The sequence below is a fragment of the Pseudophryne corroboree genome, chromosome 7, assembly GCF_028390025.1.
Source record: "Pseudophryne corroboree isolate aPseCor3 chromosome 7, aPseCor3.hap2, whole genome shotgun sequence".
NCBI classification, from domain to species: domain Eukaryota; kingdom Metazoa; phylum Chordata; class Amphibia; order Anura; family Myobatrachidae; genus Pseudophryne; species Pseudophryne corroboree.
Genome location: NC_086450.1, coordinates 15,834,654 through 15,849,685, shown reverse-complemented (window position 1 = coordinate 15,849,685; position 15,032 = coordinate 15,834,654). Strand labels below are relative to the sequence as shown.

The following is a 15,032-nucleotide window of genomic DNA, read 5'->3' as shown; positions in this document are numbered from 1 at the left end:
GTGCGTGCTCCCTCCCTGTACTGTGCTGTATGTAGTGTGTGCTCCCCCTCCTTGTACTGTGCTGTATGTAGTGTGTGCTCCCTCCCTGTACTGTGCTGTATGTACTGTGTGCTCCCTCCCTGTACTGTGGTGTATGTAGTGTGTGCTCCCTCCCTGTACTGTGCTGTATGTAGTGTGTGCTCCCTCCCTGTACTGTGCTGTATGTAGTGTGTGCTCCCTCCCTGTACTGTGCTTTATGTAGTGTGTGCTTCATCCCTGTTCTGTGCTGTATGTAGTGTGTGCTCCCCCTCCCTGTACTGTGCTGTATGTAGTGTGTGCTCCCTCCCTGTACTGTGCTGTATGTAGTGTGTGCTCCCTCCCTGTACTGTGCTGTATATAGTGTGTGCTCCCTCCTTGTACTGTGCTATATGTAGTGTGTGCTCCCTCCCTGTACTGTGTTGTATGTAGTGTGTGCTCCCTCTCTGTACTGTGCTGTATGTAGTGTGTGCTCCCTCCCTGTACTGTGCTGTATGTAGTGCGTGCTCCCTCCCTGTACTGTGCTGTATGTAGTGTGTGCTCCCTCCCTGTACTGTGCTGTATGTAGTGTGTGCTCCCTCCCTGTACTGTGCTGTATGTAGTGTGTGCTCCCTCCCTGTACTGAGCTGTATGTAGTGTGTGCTCCCTCCCTGTACTGTGCTGTATGTAGTGTGTGCTCCCTCCCTGTACTGTGCTGTATGTAGTGTGTGCTCCCTCCCTGTACTGTGCTTTATGTAGTGTGTGCTTCATCCCTGTTCTGTGCTGTATGTAGTGTGTGCTCCCCCTCCCTGTACTGTGCTGTATGTAGTGTGTGCTCCCTCCCTGTACTGTGCTGTATGTAGTGTGTGCTCCCTCACTGTACTGTGCTGTATGTAGTGTGTGCTCCCTCCCTGTACTGTGCTGTATGTAGTGTGTGCTCCCTCCCTGTACTGTGCTGTATGTAGTGTGTGCTCTCCCTCCCTGTACTGTGCTGTTTGTAGTGTGTGCTCCCTCCCTGTACTGTGCTGTATGTAGTGTGTGCTCCCTCCCTGTACTGTGTTGTATGTAGTGTGTGCTCCCTCTCTGTACTGTGCTGTATGTAGTGTGTGCTCCCTCCCTGTACTGTGCTGTATGTAGTGCGTGCTCCCTCCCTGTACTGTGCTGTATGTAGTGCGTGCTCCATCCCTGTACTGTGCTGTATGTAGTGTGTGCTCCCCCTCCCTGTACTGTGCTGTATGTAGTGTGTGCTCCCTCCCTGTACTGTGCTGTATGTATTGTGTGCTCCCTCCTTGTACTGTGCTGTTTGTAGTGTGTGCTCCCTCGCTGACTGTGCTGTATGTAGTGTGTACTCCCCCTCCCTGTACTGTGCTGTATGGAGGGTGTGCTCCCTCCCTGTACTGTGCTGTATGTAGTGTGTGCTCCCCCTCCCTGTACTGTGCTGTATGCAGTGTGTGCTCCCTCCCTGTTCTGTGCTGTATGTAGTGTGTGCTCCCTCCCTGTACTGTGCTAAATGTAGTGTGTGCTCCCTCCCTGTACTGTGCTGTATGTAGTGTGTGCTCCCTCCCTGTACTGTGCTGTATGTAGTGTGTGCTCCCTCCCTGTACTGTGCTGTATGTAGTGTGTGCTCCCTCCCTGTACTGTGCTGTATGTAGTGTGTGCTCCTTCCCTGTACTGTGCTGTATGTAGTGTGTGCTCCCTCCCTGTACTGTGCTGTATGTAGTGTGTGCTCCCTGTACTGTGCTGTATGTAGTGTGTGCTCCCTCCCTGTACTGTGCTGTATGTAGTGTGTGCTCCCTCCCTGTACTGTGCTGTATGTAGTGTGTTGCTCCCTCCCTGTATTGTGATGTATGTAGTGTGTGCTCCCTCCCTGTACTGTGCTGTATGTAGTGTGTGCTCCCCCTCCCTGTACTGTGTTGTATGTAGTGTGTGCTCCCTCCCTGTACTGTGCTGTGTGTAGTGTTTGCTCCCTCCCTGTACTGTGCTGTATGTAGTGTGTGCTCCCTCCCTGTACTGTGCTGTATGTAGTGTGTGCTCCCTCCCTGTACTGTGCTGTATGTAGTGTGTGCTCCCTCCGTGTACTGTGCTGTATGTAGTGTGTGCTCCCCCTCCCTGTACTGTGCTGTATGGAGGGTGTGATCCCTCCCTGTACTGTGCTGTATGTAGTGTGTGCTCCCTCCCTGTACTGTGCTGTATGTAGTGTGTGCTCCCTCCCTGTACTGTGCTGTATGTAGTGTGTGCTTCCTCCCTGTACTGTGCTGTATGTAGTTTGTGCTCCATCCCTGTACTGTGCTGTATGTAGTGTGTGCTCCCTCCCTGTACTGTGCTGTATGTAGTGTGTGCTCCCCCTCCCTGTACTGTGCTGTATGTAGTTTGTGCTCCATCCCTGTATTGTGATGTATGTAGTGTGTGCTCCCTCCCTGTACTGTGCTGTATGTAGTGCGTGCTCCCCCTCCCTGTACTGTGCTGTATGTAGTGCATGCTCCCTCCCTGTACTGTGCTGTATGTAGTGTGTGCTCCCTCCCTGTACTGTGCTGTATGTAGTGCGTGCTCCCCCTCCCTGTACTGTGCTGTATGTAGTGCGTGCTCCCTCCCTGTACTGTGCTGTATGTAGTGCGTGCTCCCCCTCCCTGTACTGTGCTGTATGTAGTGCGTGCTCCCTCCCTGTACTGTGCTGTATGTAGTGTGTGCTCCCTCCCTGTACTGTGCTGTATGTAGTGTGTGCTCCCTCCCTGTACTGTGCTGTATGTAGTGTGTGCTCCCTCCCTGTACTGAGCTGTATGTAGTGTGTGCTCCCTCCCTGTACTGTGCTGTATGTAGTGTGTGCTCCCTCCCTGTACTGTGCTTAATGTAGTGTGTGCTTCATCCCTGTTCTGTGCTGTATGTAGTGTGTGCTCCCCCTCCCTGTACTGTGCTGTATGTAGTGTGTGCTCCCTCCCTGTACTGTGCTGTATGTAGTGTGTGCTCCCTCCCTGTACTGTGCTGTATGTAGTGTGTGCTCCCTCCCTGTACTGTGCTGTATGTAGTGTGTGCTCTCCCTCCCTGTACTGTGCTGTATGTAATGTGTGCTCTCCCTCCCTGTACTGTGCTGTATGTAGTGTGTGCTCCCTCCCTGTACTGTGTTGTATGTAGTGTGTGCTCCCTCTCTGTACTGTGCTGTATGTAGTGTGTGCTCCCTCCCTGTACTGTGCTGTATGTAGTGCGTGCCCCCTCCCTGTACTGTGCTGCATGTAGTGTGTGCTCCCCCTCCCTGTACTGTGCTGTATGTAGTGTGTGCTCCCCCTCCCTGTACTGTGCTGTATGTAGTGTGTGCTCCCTCCCTGTACTGTGCTGTATGTAGTGTGTGCTCCCTCCTTGTACTGTGCTGTTTGTAGTGTGTGCTCCCTCCCTGTACTGTGCTGTATGTAGTGTGTACTCACCCTCCCTGTACTGTGCTGTATGGAGGGTGTGCTCCCTCCCTGTACTGTGCTGTATGTAGTGTGTGCTCCCCCTTTCTGTACTGTGCTGTATGTAGTGTGTGCTCCCTCCCTGTACTGTGCTAAATGTAGTGTGTGCTCCCTCCCTGTACTGTGCTGTATGTAGTGTGTGCTCCCTCCCTGTACTGTGCTGTATGTAGTGTGTGCTCCCTCCCTGTACTGTGCTGTATGTAGTGTGTGCTCCCTCCCTGTACTGTGCTGTATGTAGTGTGTGCTCCCTCCCTGTACTGTGCTGTATGTAGTGTGTGCTCCCTGTACTGTGCTGTATGTAGTGTGTGCTCCCTCCCTGTACTGTGCTGTATGTAGTGTGTGCTCCCTCCCTGTACTGTGATGTATGTAGTGTGTTGCTCCCTCCCTGTATTGTGATGTATGTAGTGTGTGCTCCCTCCCTGTACTGTGCTGTATGTAGTGTGTGCTCCCCCTCCCTGTACTGTGTTGTATGTAGTGTGTGCTCCCTCCCTGTACTGTGCTGTATGTAGTGTGTGCTCTCCCTCCCTGTACTGTGCTGTATGTAGTGTGTGCTCCCTCCCTGTACTGTGCTGTATGTAGTGTGTGCTCCCTCCCTGTACTGTGCTGTATGTAGTGTGTGCTCCCTCCCTGTACTGTGCTGTATGTAGTGTGTGCTCCCTCCCTGTACTGTGCTGTATGTAGTGTGTGCTCCCTCCCTGTACTGTGCTGTATGTAGTGTGTGCTCCCTGTACTGTGCTGTATGTAGTGTGTGCTCCCTCCCTGTACTGTGCTGTATGTAGTGTGTGCTCCCTCCCTGTACTGTGATGTATGTAGTGTGTTGCTCCCTCCCTGTATTGTGATGTATGTAGTGTGTGCTCCCTCCCTGTACTGTGCTGTATGTAGTGTGTACTCCCCCTCCCTGTACTGTGTTGTATGTAGTGTGTGCTCCCTCCCTGTACTGTGTTGTGTGTAGTGTTTGCTCCCTCCCTGTACTGTGCTGTATGTAGTGTGTGCTCCCTCCCTGTACTGTGCTGTATGTAGTGTGTGCTCCCTCCCTGTACTGTGCTGTATGTAGTGTGTGCTCCCTCCCTGTACTGTGCTGTATGTAGTGTGTGCTCCCCCTCCCTGTACTGTGCTGTATGGAGGGTGTGATCCCTCCCTGTACTGTGCTGTATGTAGTGTGTGCTCCCCCTCCCTGTACTGTGCTGTATGTAGTGTGTGCTCCCTCCCTGTACTGTGCTGTATGTAGTGTGTGCTCCCTCCCTGTACTGTGCTGTATGTAGTGTGTGCTCTCCCTCCCTGTACTGTGCTGTATGTAGTGTGTGCTCCCTCCCTGTACTGTGCTGTATATAGTGTGTGCTCCCTCCTTGTACTGTGCTATATGTAGTGTGTGCTCCCTCCCTGTACTGTGTTGTATGTAGTGTGTGCTCCCTCTCTGTACTGTGCTGTATGTAGTGTGTGCTCCCTCCCTGTACTGTGCTGTATGTAGTGCGTGCTCCCTCCCTGTACTGTGCTGTATGTAGTGTGTGCTCCCCCTCCTTGTACTGTGCTGTATGTAGTGTGTGCTCCCTCCCTGTACTGTGCTGTATGTAGTGTGTGCTCCCTCCTTGTACTGTGCTGTTTGTAGTGTGTGCTCCCTCCCTGTACTGTGCTGTATGTAGTGTGTACTCCCCCTCCCTGTACTGTGCTGTATGTAGTGTGTGCTCCCCCTCCCTGTACTGTGCTGTATGCAGTGTGTGCTCCCTCCCTGTTCTGTGCTGTATGTAGTGTGTGCTCCCTCCCTGTACTGTGCTAAATGTAGTGTGTGCTCCTCCTCCCTGTACTATGCTGTGTGTAGTGTGTGCTCCCTCCCTGTACTGTGCTGTATGTAGTGTGTGCTCCCTCCCTGTACTGTGCTGTATGTAGTGTGTGCTCCCTCCCTGTACTGTGCTGTATGTAGTGTGTGCTCCCTCCCTGTACTGTGCTGTATGTAGTGTGTGCTCCCTCCCTGTACTGTGCTGTATGTAGTGTGTGCTCCCTGTACTGTGCTGTATGTAGTGTGTGCTCCCTCCCTGTACTGTGCTGTATGTAGTGTGCTCCCTCCCTGTACTGTGCTGTATGTAGTGTGTTGCTCCCTCCCTGTTTTGTGATGTATGTAGTGTGTGCTCCCTCCCTGTACTGTGCTGTATGTAGTGTGTGCTCCCCCTCCCTGTACTGTGTTGTATGTAGTGTGTGCTCCCTCCCTGTACTGTGCTGTGTGTAGTGTTTGCTCCCTCCCTGTACTGTGCTGTATGTAGTGTGTGCTCCCTCCCTGTACTGTGCTGTATGTAGTGTGTGCTCCCTCCCTGTACTGTGCTGTATGTAGTGTGTGCTCCCTCCCTGTACTGTGCTGTATGTATTGTGTGCTCCCCCTCCCTGTACTGTGCTGTATGGAGGGTGTGATCCCTCCCTGTACTGTGCTGTATGTAGTGTGTGCTCCCCCTCCCTGTACTGTGCTGTATGTAGTGTGTGCTCCCTCCCTGTACTGTGCTGTATGTAGTGTGTGCTCCTTCCCTGTACTGTGCTGTATGTAGTGTGTGCTTCCTCCCTGTACTGTGCTGTATGTAGTTTGTGCTCCATCCCTGTACTGTGCTGTATGTAGTGTGTGCTCCCTCCCTGTACTGTGCTGTATGTAGTGTGTGCTCCCCCTCCCTGTACTGTGCTGTATGTAGTGTGTGCTTCCTCCCTGTACTGTGCTGTATGTAGTGTGTGCTCCCTCCCTATACTGTGCTGTATGTAGTGTGTGCTCCCTCCCTGTACTGTGCTGTATGTAGTGTGTGCTCCCCCTCCCTGTACTGTGCTGTATGTAGTGTGTGCTCACTCCCTGTACTGTGCTGTATGTAGTGTGTGCTCCCTCCCTGTACTGTGCTGTATGTAGTGTGTGCTCCCTCCCTGTACTGTGCTGTATGTAGTGTGTGCTCCCTCCCTGTACTGTGCTGTATGTAGTGTGTGCTCCCTCCCTGTACTGTGCTGTATGTAGTGTGTACTCCCCCTCCCCGTACTGTGCTGTATGTAGTGTGTGCTCACTCCCTGTACTGTGCTGTATGTAGTGTGTGCTCCCTCCCTGTACTGTGCTGTATGTAGCGTGTGCTCCCTCCCTGTTCTGTGCTGTATGTAGTGTGTGCTTCCCCTCCCTGTACTGTGCTGTATGTAGTGTGTGCTCCCTCCCTGTACTGTGCTGTATGTAGTGTGTGCTCCTCCTCCCTGTACTGTGCTGTATGTAGTGTGTGCTCCCTCTCTGTACTGTGCTCTATGTAGTGTGTGCTCCCTCCCTGTACTGTGCTGTATGTAGTGTGTGCTTCCTCCCTGTACTGTGCTGTATGTAGTGTGTGCTTCCTCCCTGTTCTGTGCTGTATGTAGTGTGCGCTACCTCCCTGTACTGTGCTGTATGTAGTGTGTGCTCCCTCCCTGTACTGTGCTGTATGTAGTGTGTGCTCCCTCCCTGTACTGTGCTGTATGTAGTGTGTGCTCCCTCCCTGTTCTGTGCTGTATGTAGTGTGTGCTCCCTCCCTGTACTGTGCTGTATGTAGTGTGTGCTCCCTCCCTGTACTGTGCTGTATGTAGTGTGTGCTCCCTCCTTGTACTGTGCTGTATGTAGTGTGTGCTCCCTCCCTGTACTGTATGTAATGTGTGCTCACTCCCTGTACTGTGCTGTATGTAGTGTGTGCTCCCTCCCTGTACTGTATGTAGTGTGTGCTCCCTCCCTGTACTGTGCTGTATGTAGTGTGTGCTCCCCCTCCCTGTACTGTGTTGTATGTAGTGTGTGCTCCCTCCCTGTAATGTGCTGTATGTAGTGTGTGCTCCCTCCCTGTACTGTGTTGTATGTAGTGTGTGCTCCCTCCCTGTACTGTGCTGTATGTAGTGTGTGCTCCCTCCCTGTACTGTGCTGTATGTAGTGTGTGCTCCCCCTCCCATTACTGTGCTGTATGTAGTGTGTGCTCCCTCCCTGTACTGTGCTGTATGTAGTGTGTGCTCCCTCCCTGTACTGTGCTGTATGTAGTGTGTGCTCCCTCTCTGTACTGTGCTGTATGTAGTGTGTTGTCCCTCCCTGTACTGTGCTGTATGTAGTGTGTGCTCCCTCCCTGTACTGTGCTGTATGTAGTGTGTGCTCCCTCCCTGTACTGTGCTGTATGTAGTGTGTGCTCCCTCCCTGTACTGTGCTGTATGTAGTGCGTGCTCCCCCTCCCTGTACTGTGCTGTATGTAGTTTGTGCTCCCTCCCTGTACTGTGCTGTATGTAGTGTGTGCTCCCTCTCTGTACTGTGCTGTATGTAGTGTGTTCTCCCTCCCTGTACTGTGCTGTATGTAGTGTGTGCTCCCTCCCTGTACTGTGCTGTATGTAGTGTGTGCTCCCCCTCCCTGTACTGTGCTGTATGTAGTGTGTGCTCCCTCCCTGTACTGTGCTAAATGTAGTGTATGTTCCTTCCCTGTACTGTGCTGTATGTAGTGTGTGCTCCTCCTCCCTGTACTGTGCTGTATGTAGTGTGTGCTCCCCCTCCCTGTCTTGTGCGGTATGTAGTGTGTGCTCCCTCCCTGTACTGTGCTGTATGCAATGTGTGCTCCTCCTCCCTGCACTGTGCTGTATGTAGTGTGTGCTCCCTCCCTGACCTGTGCTGTATGTAGTGTGTGCTCCCCCTCCCTGTACTGTGCTGTATGTAGTGTGTGCTCCCTCCCTGTACTGTGCTGTATGTAGTGTGTGCTCCCTCCCTGTACTGTACTGTGCTGTATGTAGTGTGTGCTCTCTCCCTGTACTGTGCTGTATGTAGTGTGTGCTCCCTCCCCGTACTGTGCTGTATGTAGTGTGTGCTCCCTCCCTGTACTGTATGTAGTGTGTGCTCCCTCCCTGTACTGTATGTAGTGTGTGCTCCCTCCCTGTACTGTGCTGTATGTAGTGTGTGCTCCCTCCCTGTACTGTGCTGTATGTAGTGGGTGCTCCGCCTCCCTATACTGTATGTAGTGTGTGCTCACTCCCTGTACTGTGCTGTATGTAGTGTGTGCTCCCTCCCTGTACTGTGCTGTATGTAGTGTGTGCTCCCTCCCTGTACTGTGCTGTATGTAGTGTGTGCTCCCTCCCTGTACTGTACTGTATGTAGTGTGTGCTCCCTCCTTGTACTGTGCTGTATGTAGTGTGTGCTCCCTCCCTGTACTGTGCTGTATGTAGTGTGTACTCCCCCTCCCTGTACTGTGCTGTATGGAGGGTGTGCTCCCTCCCTGTACTGTGCTGTATGTAGTGTGTGCTCCCTCCCTGTACTGTGCTGTATGTAGTGTGTGCTCCCTCCCTATACTGTGCTGTATGTAGTGTGTGCTCCCTCCCTGTACTGTGCTGTATGTAGTGTGTGCTCCCCCTCCCTGTACTGTGCTGTATGTAGTGTGTGCTCACTCCCTGTACTGTGCTGTATGTAGTGTGTGCTCCCTCCCTGTACTGTGCTGTATGTAGTGTGTGCTCCCTCCCTGTACTGTGCTGTATGTAGTGTGTGCTCCCTCCCTGTACTGTGCTGTATGTAGTGTGTGCTCCCTCCCTGTACTGTGCTGTATGTAGTGTGTACTCCCCCTCCCCGTACTGTGCTGTATGTAGTGTGTGCTCACTCCCTGTACTGTGCTGTATGTAGTGTGTGCTCCCTCCCTGTACTGTGCTGTATGTAGCGTGTGCTCCCTCCCTGTTCTGTGCTGTATGTAGTGTGTGCTTCCCCTCCCTGTACTGTGCTGTATGTAGCGTGTGCTCCCTCCCTGTTCTATGCTGTATGTAGTGTGTGCTTCCCCTCCCTGTACTGTGCTGTATGTAGCGTGTGCTCCCTCCCTGTTCTGTACTTTATGTAGTGTGTGCTCCCCCTCCTTGTACTTTGAAACATATAAGGCTTCCATAAATTTCCCAGGCTGGTGTTCGATCCCAATCCGCTCCTGATCACAGATACTCTGTTTGTCAGGATCTGAGATAGATTTGGACTCGACTATATTCAGAACAGCTGGAGAACGTATGAAGAAAAGTAGGAGGTCTGAGCAGGTTTAAATTCATAACACAGAATGTTTATTGATACAAGATCCAGGTGATGAGACACCGCAGCAATCTCTATTTTAGCAGGTGAATAAGATAATATAGAGAAAGCGGAGCGACCAGTTACAAAGATATGAAATGATAGCGTAATCAGGAATAAACTTGATACTTGTAAAGTAGTACTGTATAACCAGGAGCATTGATAGCTTTAATGAATAATAAACGTGAACAATACTTGATACTTGCAATGCAAAATAGACAGAAGCAATATTTGAATGTACTAGATCAGTAATCTCCAACCCGTAGCTCGCCGTAGTATTTTCGGTAGCTCACAGAGCGCACGGGCTTGGGCAGTCACTGGCACTCCTCCTCTCTTCATTTTTAATATGGTGCCGGCCGTCAGCCAATCAGAGCTCGTGGACCGGCAGTGGCGGCACCTGATTGGCTCACTTACCGGCACCATATTTTAAATGCCTGCCGCCGCCGGAGATTCTGTCACCCTCACCGCAGCTGCTCTCCGGACTTCACAGGAGAGGCTCGCGCTGTGCTCTCCTCTGCTTCCGTCCCTCATACAGGAGGAGCAGCACCGGCGGCAGTAGAAGAAGCCAGCAAGGGTTAGCACTGTGTGGGGCACTGTATCGGACACTGCGGGGGGCATTTTAAATGGCACTGCGGGGGGAATTGTATCTGGCACTGGGGGGGCATTGTATCTGGCACTGCTGGGGTGCATTATTTGTGTATCTGGCACTGCTGGGGGCATTATTTGTGTATCTGGCACTGCTGGGTGGCATTATTTGTGTATCTGGCACTGCTGGGGGCATTATTTGTGTATCTGGCACTGCTGGGTGGCATTATTTGTGTATCTGGCACTGCTGGGGGCATTATTTGTGTATCTGGCACTGCTGGGTGGCATTATTTGTGTATCTGGCACTGCTGGGGGCATTATTTGTGTATCTGGCACTGCTGGGGGCATTATTTGTGTATCTGGCACTGCTGGGGGCATTATTTGTGTATCTGGCACTGCTGGGGGCATTATTTGTGTATCTGGCAATGCTCAGGAACATTATTTGTGTATCTGGCAATACGCGGGTGGGGCATTACTTGTAGTTGTGAGGCCACACCCACTTTTGTGAGGCCACACCCACTTTAGACGGAATGCACGTGCATTGGGGGGAGGGGGTAGCTCCTTCAGAGGTTTTATTTTCTGAAAGTAGCTCACACCCCAGTTAAGGTTGGAGACCACTGTACTAGATTAACAGACGAGACTAGTCACATACTATCGGCAACATTTCACACATAAGGAATCATGAGGTGTTACACTGGCAATGTATGATGCACCTACAGGGCTTTAAATAGGAAACCCTGGCTGCTGATTGGCAGAAGCAGTCATGAGCAGTAAAGCTGTACTTGGGGGGTCATTCCGACCCGTTCGCACGTAGCAGTTCTTCGCTGCAGTCGAACAGGTCGGAACTGCAGCTGCACGGCACCCACAATGCGCATGCGCGTCATTGCGCAGCAGCCAGAACAAATAAGAAAGTGATTGCAGGCGCGATCGCAAGAAGAACGGCAGGGAGGAGGTGTTCCGGGGCGTCTACTCACCGTTTCCAAGGCATGGTGAGGCGCACGCAGGCGGATCCAGGCATTTGGAGGGCGGATGTCTGATGTCAATCCCGGCACCTTCATCGCTGGATCCGTCACACAGGGTAAGTAGCTAATACCCTGGTCTTGTTTTGCTCAAAACTTTTTTAGCATAGCAGGGCTGCACAAGCGATCGCAGCCCTGCTATGCTAAAATATACTCCCCCATAGGCGGCGTCTAGTTGATCGCAGCAGCAGCAAAAAGTTGCTACATGCGATCAACTCGGAATGACCCCCTTGGACTGGAAGTATCGTGGTCAGCTGACTCAGAGCAAGATGGCGGTGCCCACATCCCTGCTTCACAATGCAACGTACAACTGGAAACTTGTCCTGCAAGTCTAGATAAACGTAACTTTTTTTTAGATGTTCTGTTGAAATGTTAGTATTAAATTAGAAATGTCATCCCAATTGTACTTATATTATGAGTAAGAAAGATATATCAATGCAATCATTTTGCTACTTACATTTTAAAGGTAACTAGATCGCCACTTACCTACACAGCTCTATAGAAGTTTTAGTGCTAGGGATTTTACGTATCAATATAAATAAGCAATATACTGTATCCTCTATATCAAAATACTTCATTCACAAGTCAAAATTCAATTGTGTCTGCACATCTCAAGTAATTTATTGTAAATAAGTTAAATTAACTAGCAATTGGCAATTAGAATGCAAATCCAAGGCAAATTATTGAGGGATAATCAAATTTTTGTACATAATTCTATAGAAATGTAATAAGAAAAAACACATTTAGAAAGGTCATTGTTTTTTTTTAAAAATGCCAGTAGAAATACTTTACCCAATGTTGTACAATGGTGAAATGCTAAAATTATTCTAGCTCTTTGCTTCCATTTAAGCTGCTGATGCTTATAGACTTATAATGATACTTACTGTATGAAAGAGTCACAATTACAGTATTTGCGCACAGATATCTGGATTTGGTTCTAGGAAGCAATAGAAAAACATCTGGTTCGGAGTATCTACTTTCTAAATAATGGAATAATTGTCATCTACTCCATGTGATTAAAATAAAAATAACAATACCGAATACTTCATATCATTAGTTTGCTAGACTTCAATGGATAGAAATGCGTTATTTACAGAGCTGTAGGAAAATATTTTACTAGCAGCATACTGTACAGCTAAACCGTCATGGTGATTAAATGCCTTTTATAAAATTAATGATGTACAGTATAGCTACAGTATGTCCATCTTCAGCAAACTAGCTCCCCCTTGAGTATCTCAGCAGAATTGCAGGGTTAGGGTTCTCAATCAATTAGACAGTTTACTACTTCAGTCACTTAATTCACAAGAAGAGTGCAGTTTTGTGCAGATCAAGGCCACTTTGCAGAAGAGTGCGTTTCTGATAATCAAGTCTTCCAATTCTGCTTTTGTTTTATTCCACAGAATGCCATTTTTTGCAGTATATTTTAAAATTTGCATTTTATGTCATCAATAGATCAAGGAGGACCACGGTTAATGAACAAATGAATTAGTTAATTAAGGCCAAATACTAACACACTAATGAAATCCGGGAAATGTTGCAGGCACAAACAGAATCATAGCGTATATAGTATAAAGTAATGTTTTGCTCATGCACTGTCACAAGTAATTGCTCATCATTCATCACAAGTGAGGGAGTAAATGTTACGATCAAAAGTCATTAGTGATATTATAATATTGTTCTGCAGTGAATTTCCCATTTGACAATAGAGGCACATGCCTAAGGGAGCCCCGTGCTATGGGGAAGGGGGGGGGGGGGGCACTTTAAGGCTCGTTTTATCACTGTTAGTCTGAAATTTACCAGTAACTACAAAATATTCCCCATAAACCAATTTAGGTGGAGTTGAATGGTTAGGACATGCATAAACCACCCCTGCAAATATACACTTAATAAAAAATAAACTAAATGTCATAGCTCAAGACTTGCTTTATTACTATGTTATACTAAACTGTCAATCACCAAATGATTTCCTATAAGCAAACAATGAATATAATAAAACTGGGCAGTGGGGCATGGGGTGGCCATAATTAGTTTGGGTAAGGGTACCCTGACTCCCAAACCTTATAATGTTATGACCTTATGGAGTCATCGCTAAAATAACTGCAATGCATGTAAAAAGTATCAGGGTTATGGAACTTGATCAAATCATATGCACTTTATATTAAGAAAAAATATTTGCTGATTTGTAGCATACTACACTGAACTTTGTGATATTTCCATGTTCATACCAGTAGTAGTAGTAATACTCTCTAAGTCGCTGGCAGCAAAATATACACACACACACACACACACACACACACACACACACACACACATATATATATTTACACATACTATATATATATATATATATATAATATACTGTGTATATATATGTGTGTGTGTGTGTGTGTGTGTGTGTGTGTGTGTGTGTGTGTGTGTGTGTGTGTGTATAAACTACACATATACTATTATAATAAGAAAACATAATTATAACAGTAGTACTGGTAATAAGATAAATAATATGTAAAATGAATTCAATACATGCTGGTAATTTAACACGTTCTTACCTGAGCTCCCACCAGTATATCATTTATTGCCACCATCATCCCCAAAACATAATGGATATAATATGTTGCCATCTGTATATATTATAAAACAAGTCCAAAAATAAATTCCTATTTTTTTTTCCTCACTCTCCAAAGTTCCCAATATAAATGAGAGGGTTAATATTCCACATCCAGACAACGCCGAACTCTCTGTGTGTACCCACACAAGCCCACATGGGTTCATTCACTTGCAATCCTTTAAAGAGGTCGTCCCACAACTTTATCTGGGCTGGATGAAACCATTGCTCTTGCCCTCCTCTTTGCAATTCTCAATGCATTCTCTTTATCCCCTGGCATTGTTTTCTGTTCAGTTGTGACAGCTGAGGTTTCTGCACACACCAGCGGTGAGAGCTAAGCTATACAGCTGATAGAGGCATGGGGATTGTAGTTCCTCCTTTCGCTGGCAGCGTACCAAACACCATGTAACTCCAGCTGCAGCCCTCTCTCTGCAGCCGCCTCTCCTCAGTCAGTGCAGCCACAGACAGGCTGTGTGATGCTCTGATAGCCTCATGTAAAGGGTGCGATACCCCTATCTGCAGAAGAGAATGTAAATCCCTGGGGGATTGCTGATAATAGGGATTACTAGTGCAGCAGGTGCAACCTTCTAAATCATCAACACTTGTTCTGTAACCCCCTTCTCCTGCTTTTTATTCAGAAAATTGGTCATACTTCAAGGTACAGTTTATACACAGTATAAAGGGACGGGAGAGAACAAATACATACAGAACATTTATATTTGAAGTATTATGTAGTTGATCTTATTGTTCACATTCTACAGATTGCAAGGTAATTATTTCAAAGTGGGTATTTATCAAAGCTTGGAGAGAGATAAAATTGTGAGAGATAAAGGAACAACCAATCAGCTCCTAGCTGTCACTTTTCAAATGCAGCCCATAACATGTAAGGCAGAAGCTGATTGGCTAGTACCAGGGCCAGATTAAGCCTTGCGGGGCCTGGTACACTCCACTCCTCCAGACCTCCAAATCTTTTCATCACTGCCCCCACTTGTCATCCTGCCCACCCCTACTATACTATAGGACTTGACTGAGTAAGGGCAAGTATAGCAGTGTGCTCTGGGGTGGGGATTGTATATTAGATTGTGTATATTATATTTAAACCCAGTGCTCTTATATTATATTTAAACTAACAGTTTTATAATGCCTGGGTGCTGTTATAGCTCCACATAATTGAGGTGATCCGGTCGTTAGGTCAACAGTAAGTATGTCGACACTGTCTAGGTCAACCACTATTGGCCGACAGTAAGTAGGTCAACATGGATTCTAGGTATACAGGGACTCTAGGTCGGTATGTTCTAGGTCGTCATGAGAAAAGGTCGACACAAGTTTTTTTTACTTAAATTAGAGATGTGCAGCTGGCA

At 48.3% G+C, this 15,032-nt stretch overlaps 1 protein-coding gene across 1 annotated transcript in view; it reads right to left on the bottom strand.

The window, feature by feature from the left end:
* Positions 1–14,107, bottom strand: part of PTH2R (parathyroid hormone 2 receptor) — a 377,187-nt gene extending 363,080 nt beyond the window's left edge. The window contains exon 1 of the mRNA XM_063932706.1: positions 13,616–14,107. Within this exon, the coding sequence (XP_063788776.1) occupies positions 13,616–13,687 (72 nt within the window). The 5' untranslated portion in view covers positions 13,688–14,107. The remainder of the gene's footprint in view (positions 1–13,615) is intronic.
* Positions 14,108–15,032: the final 925 nt, after the last annotated feature.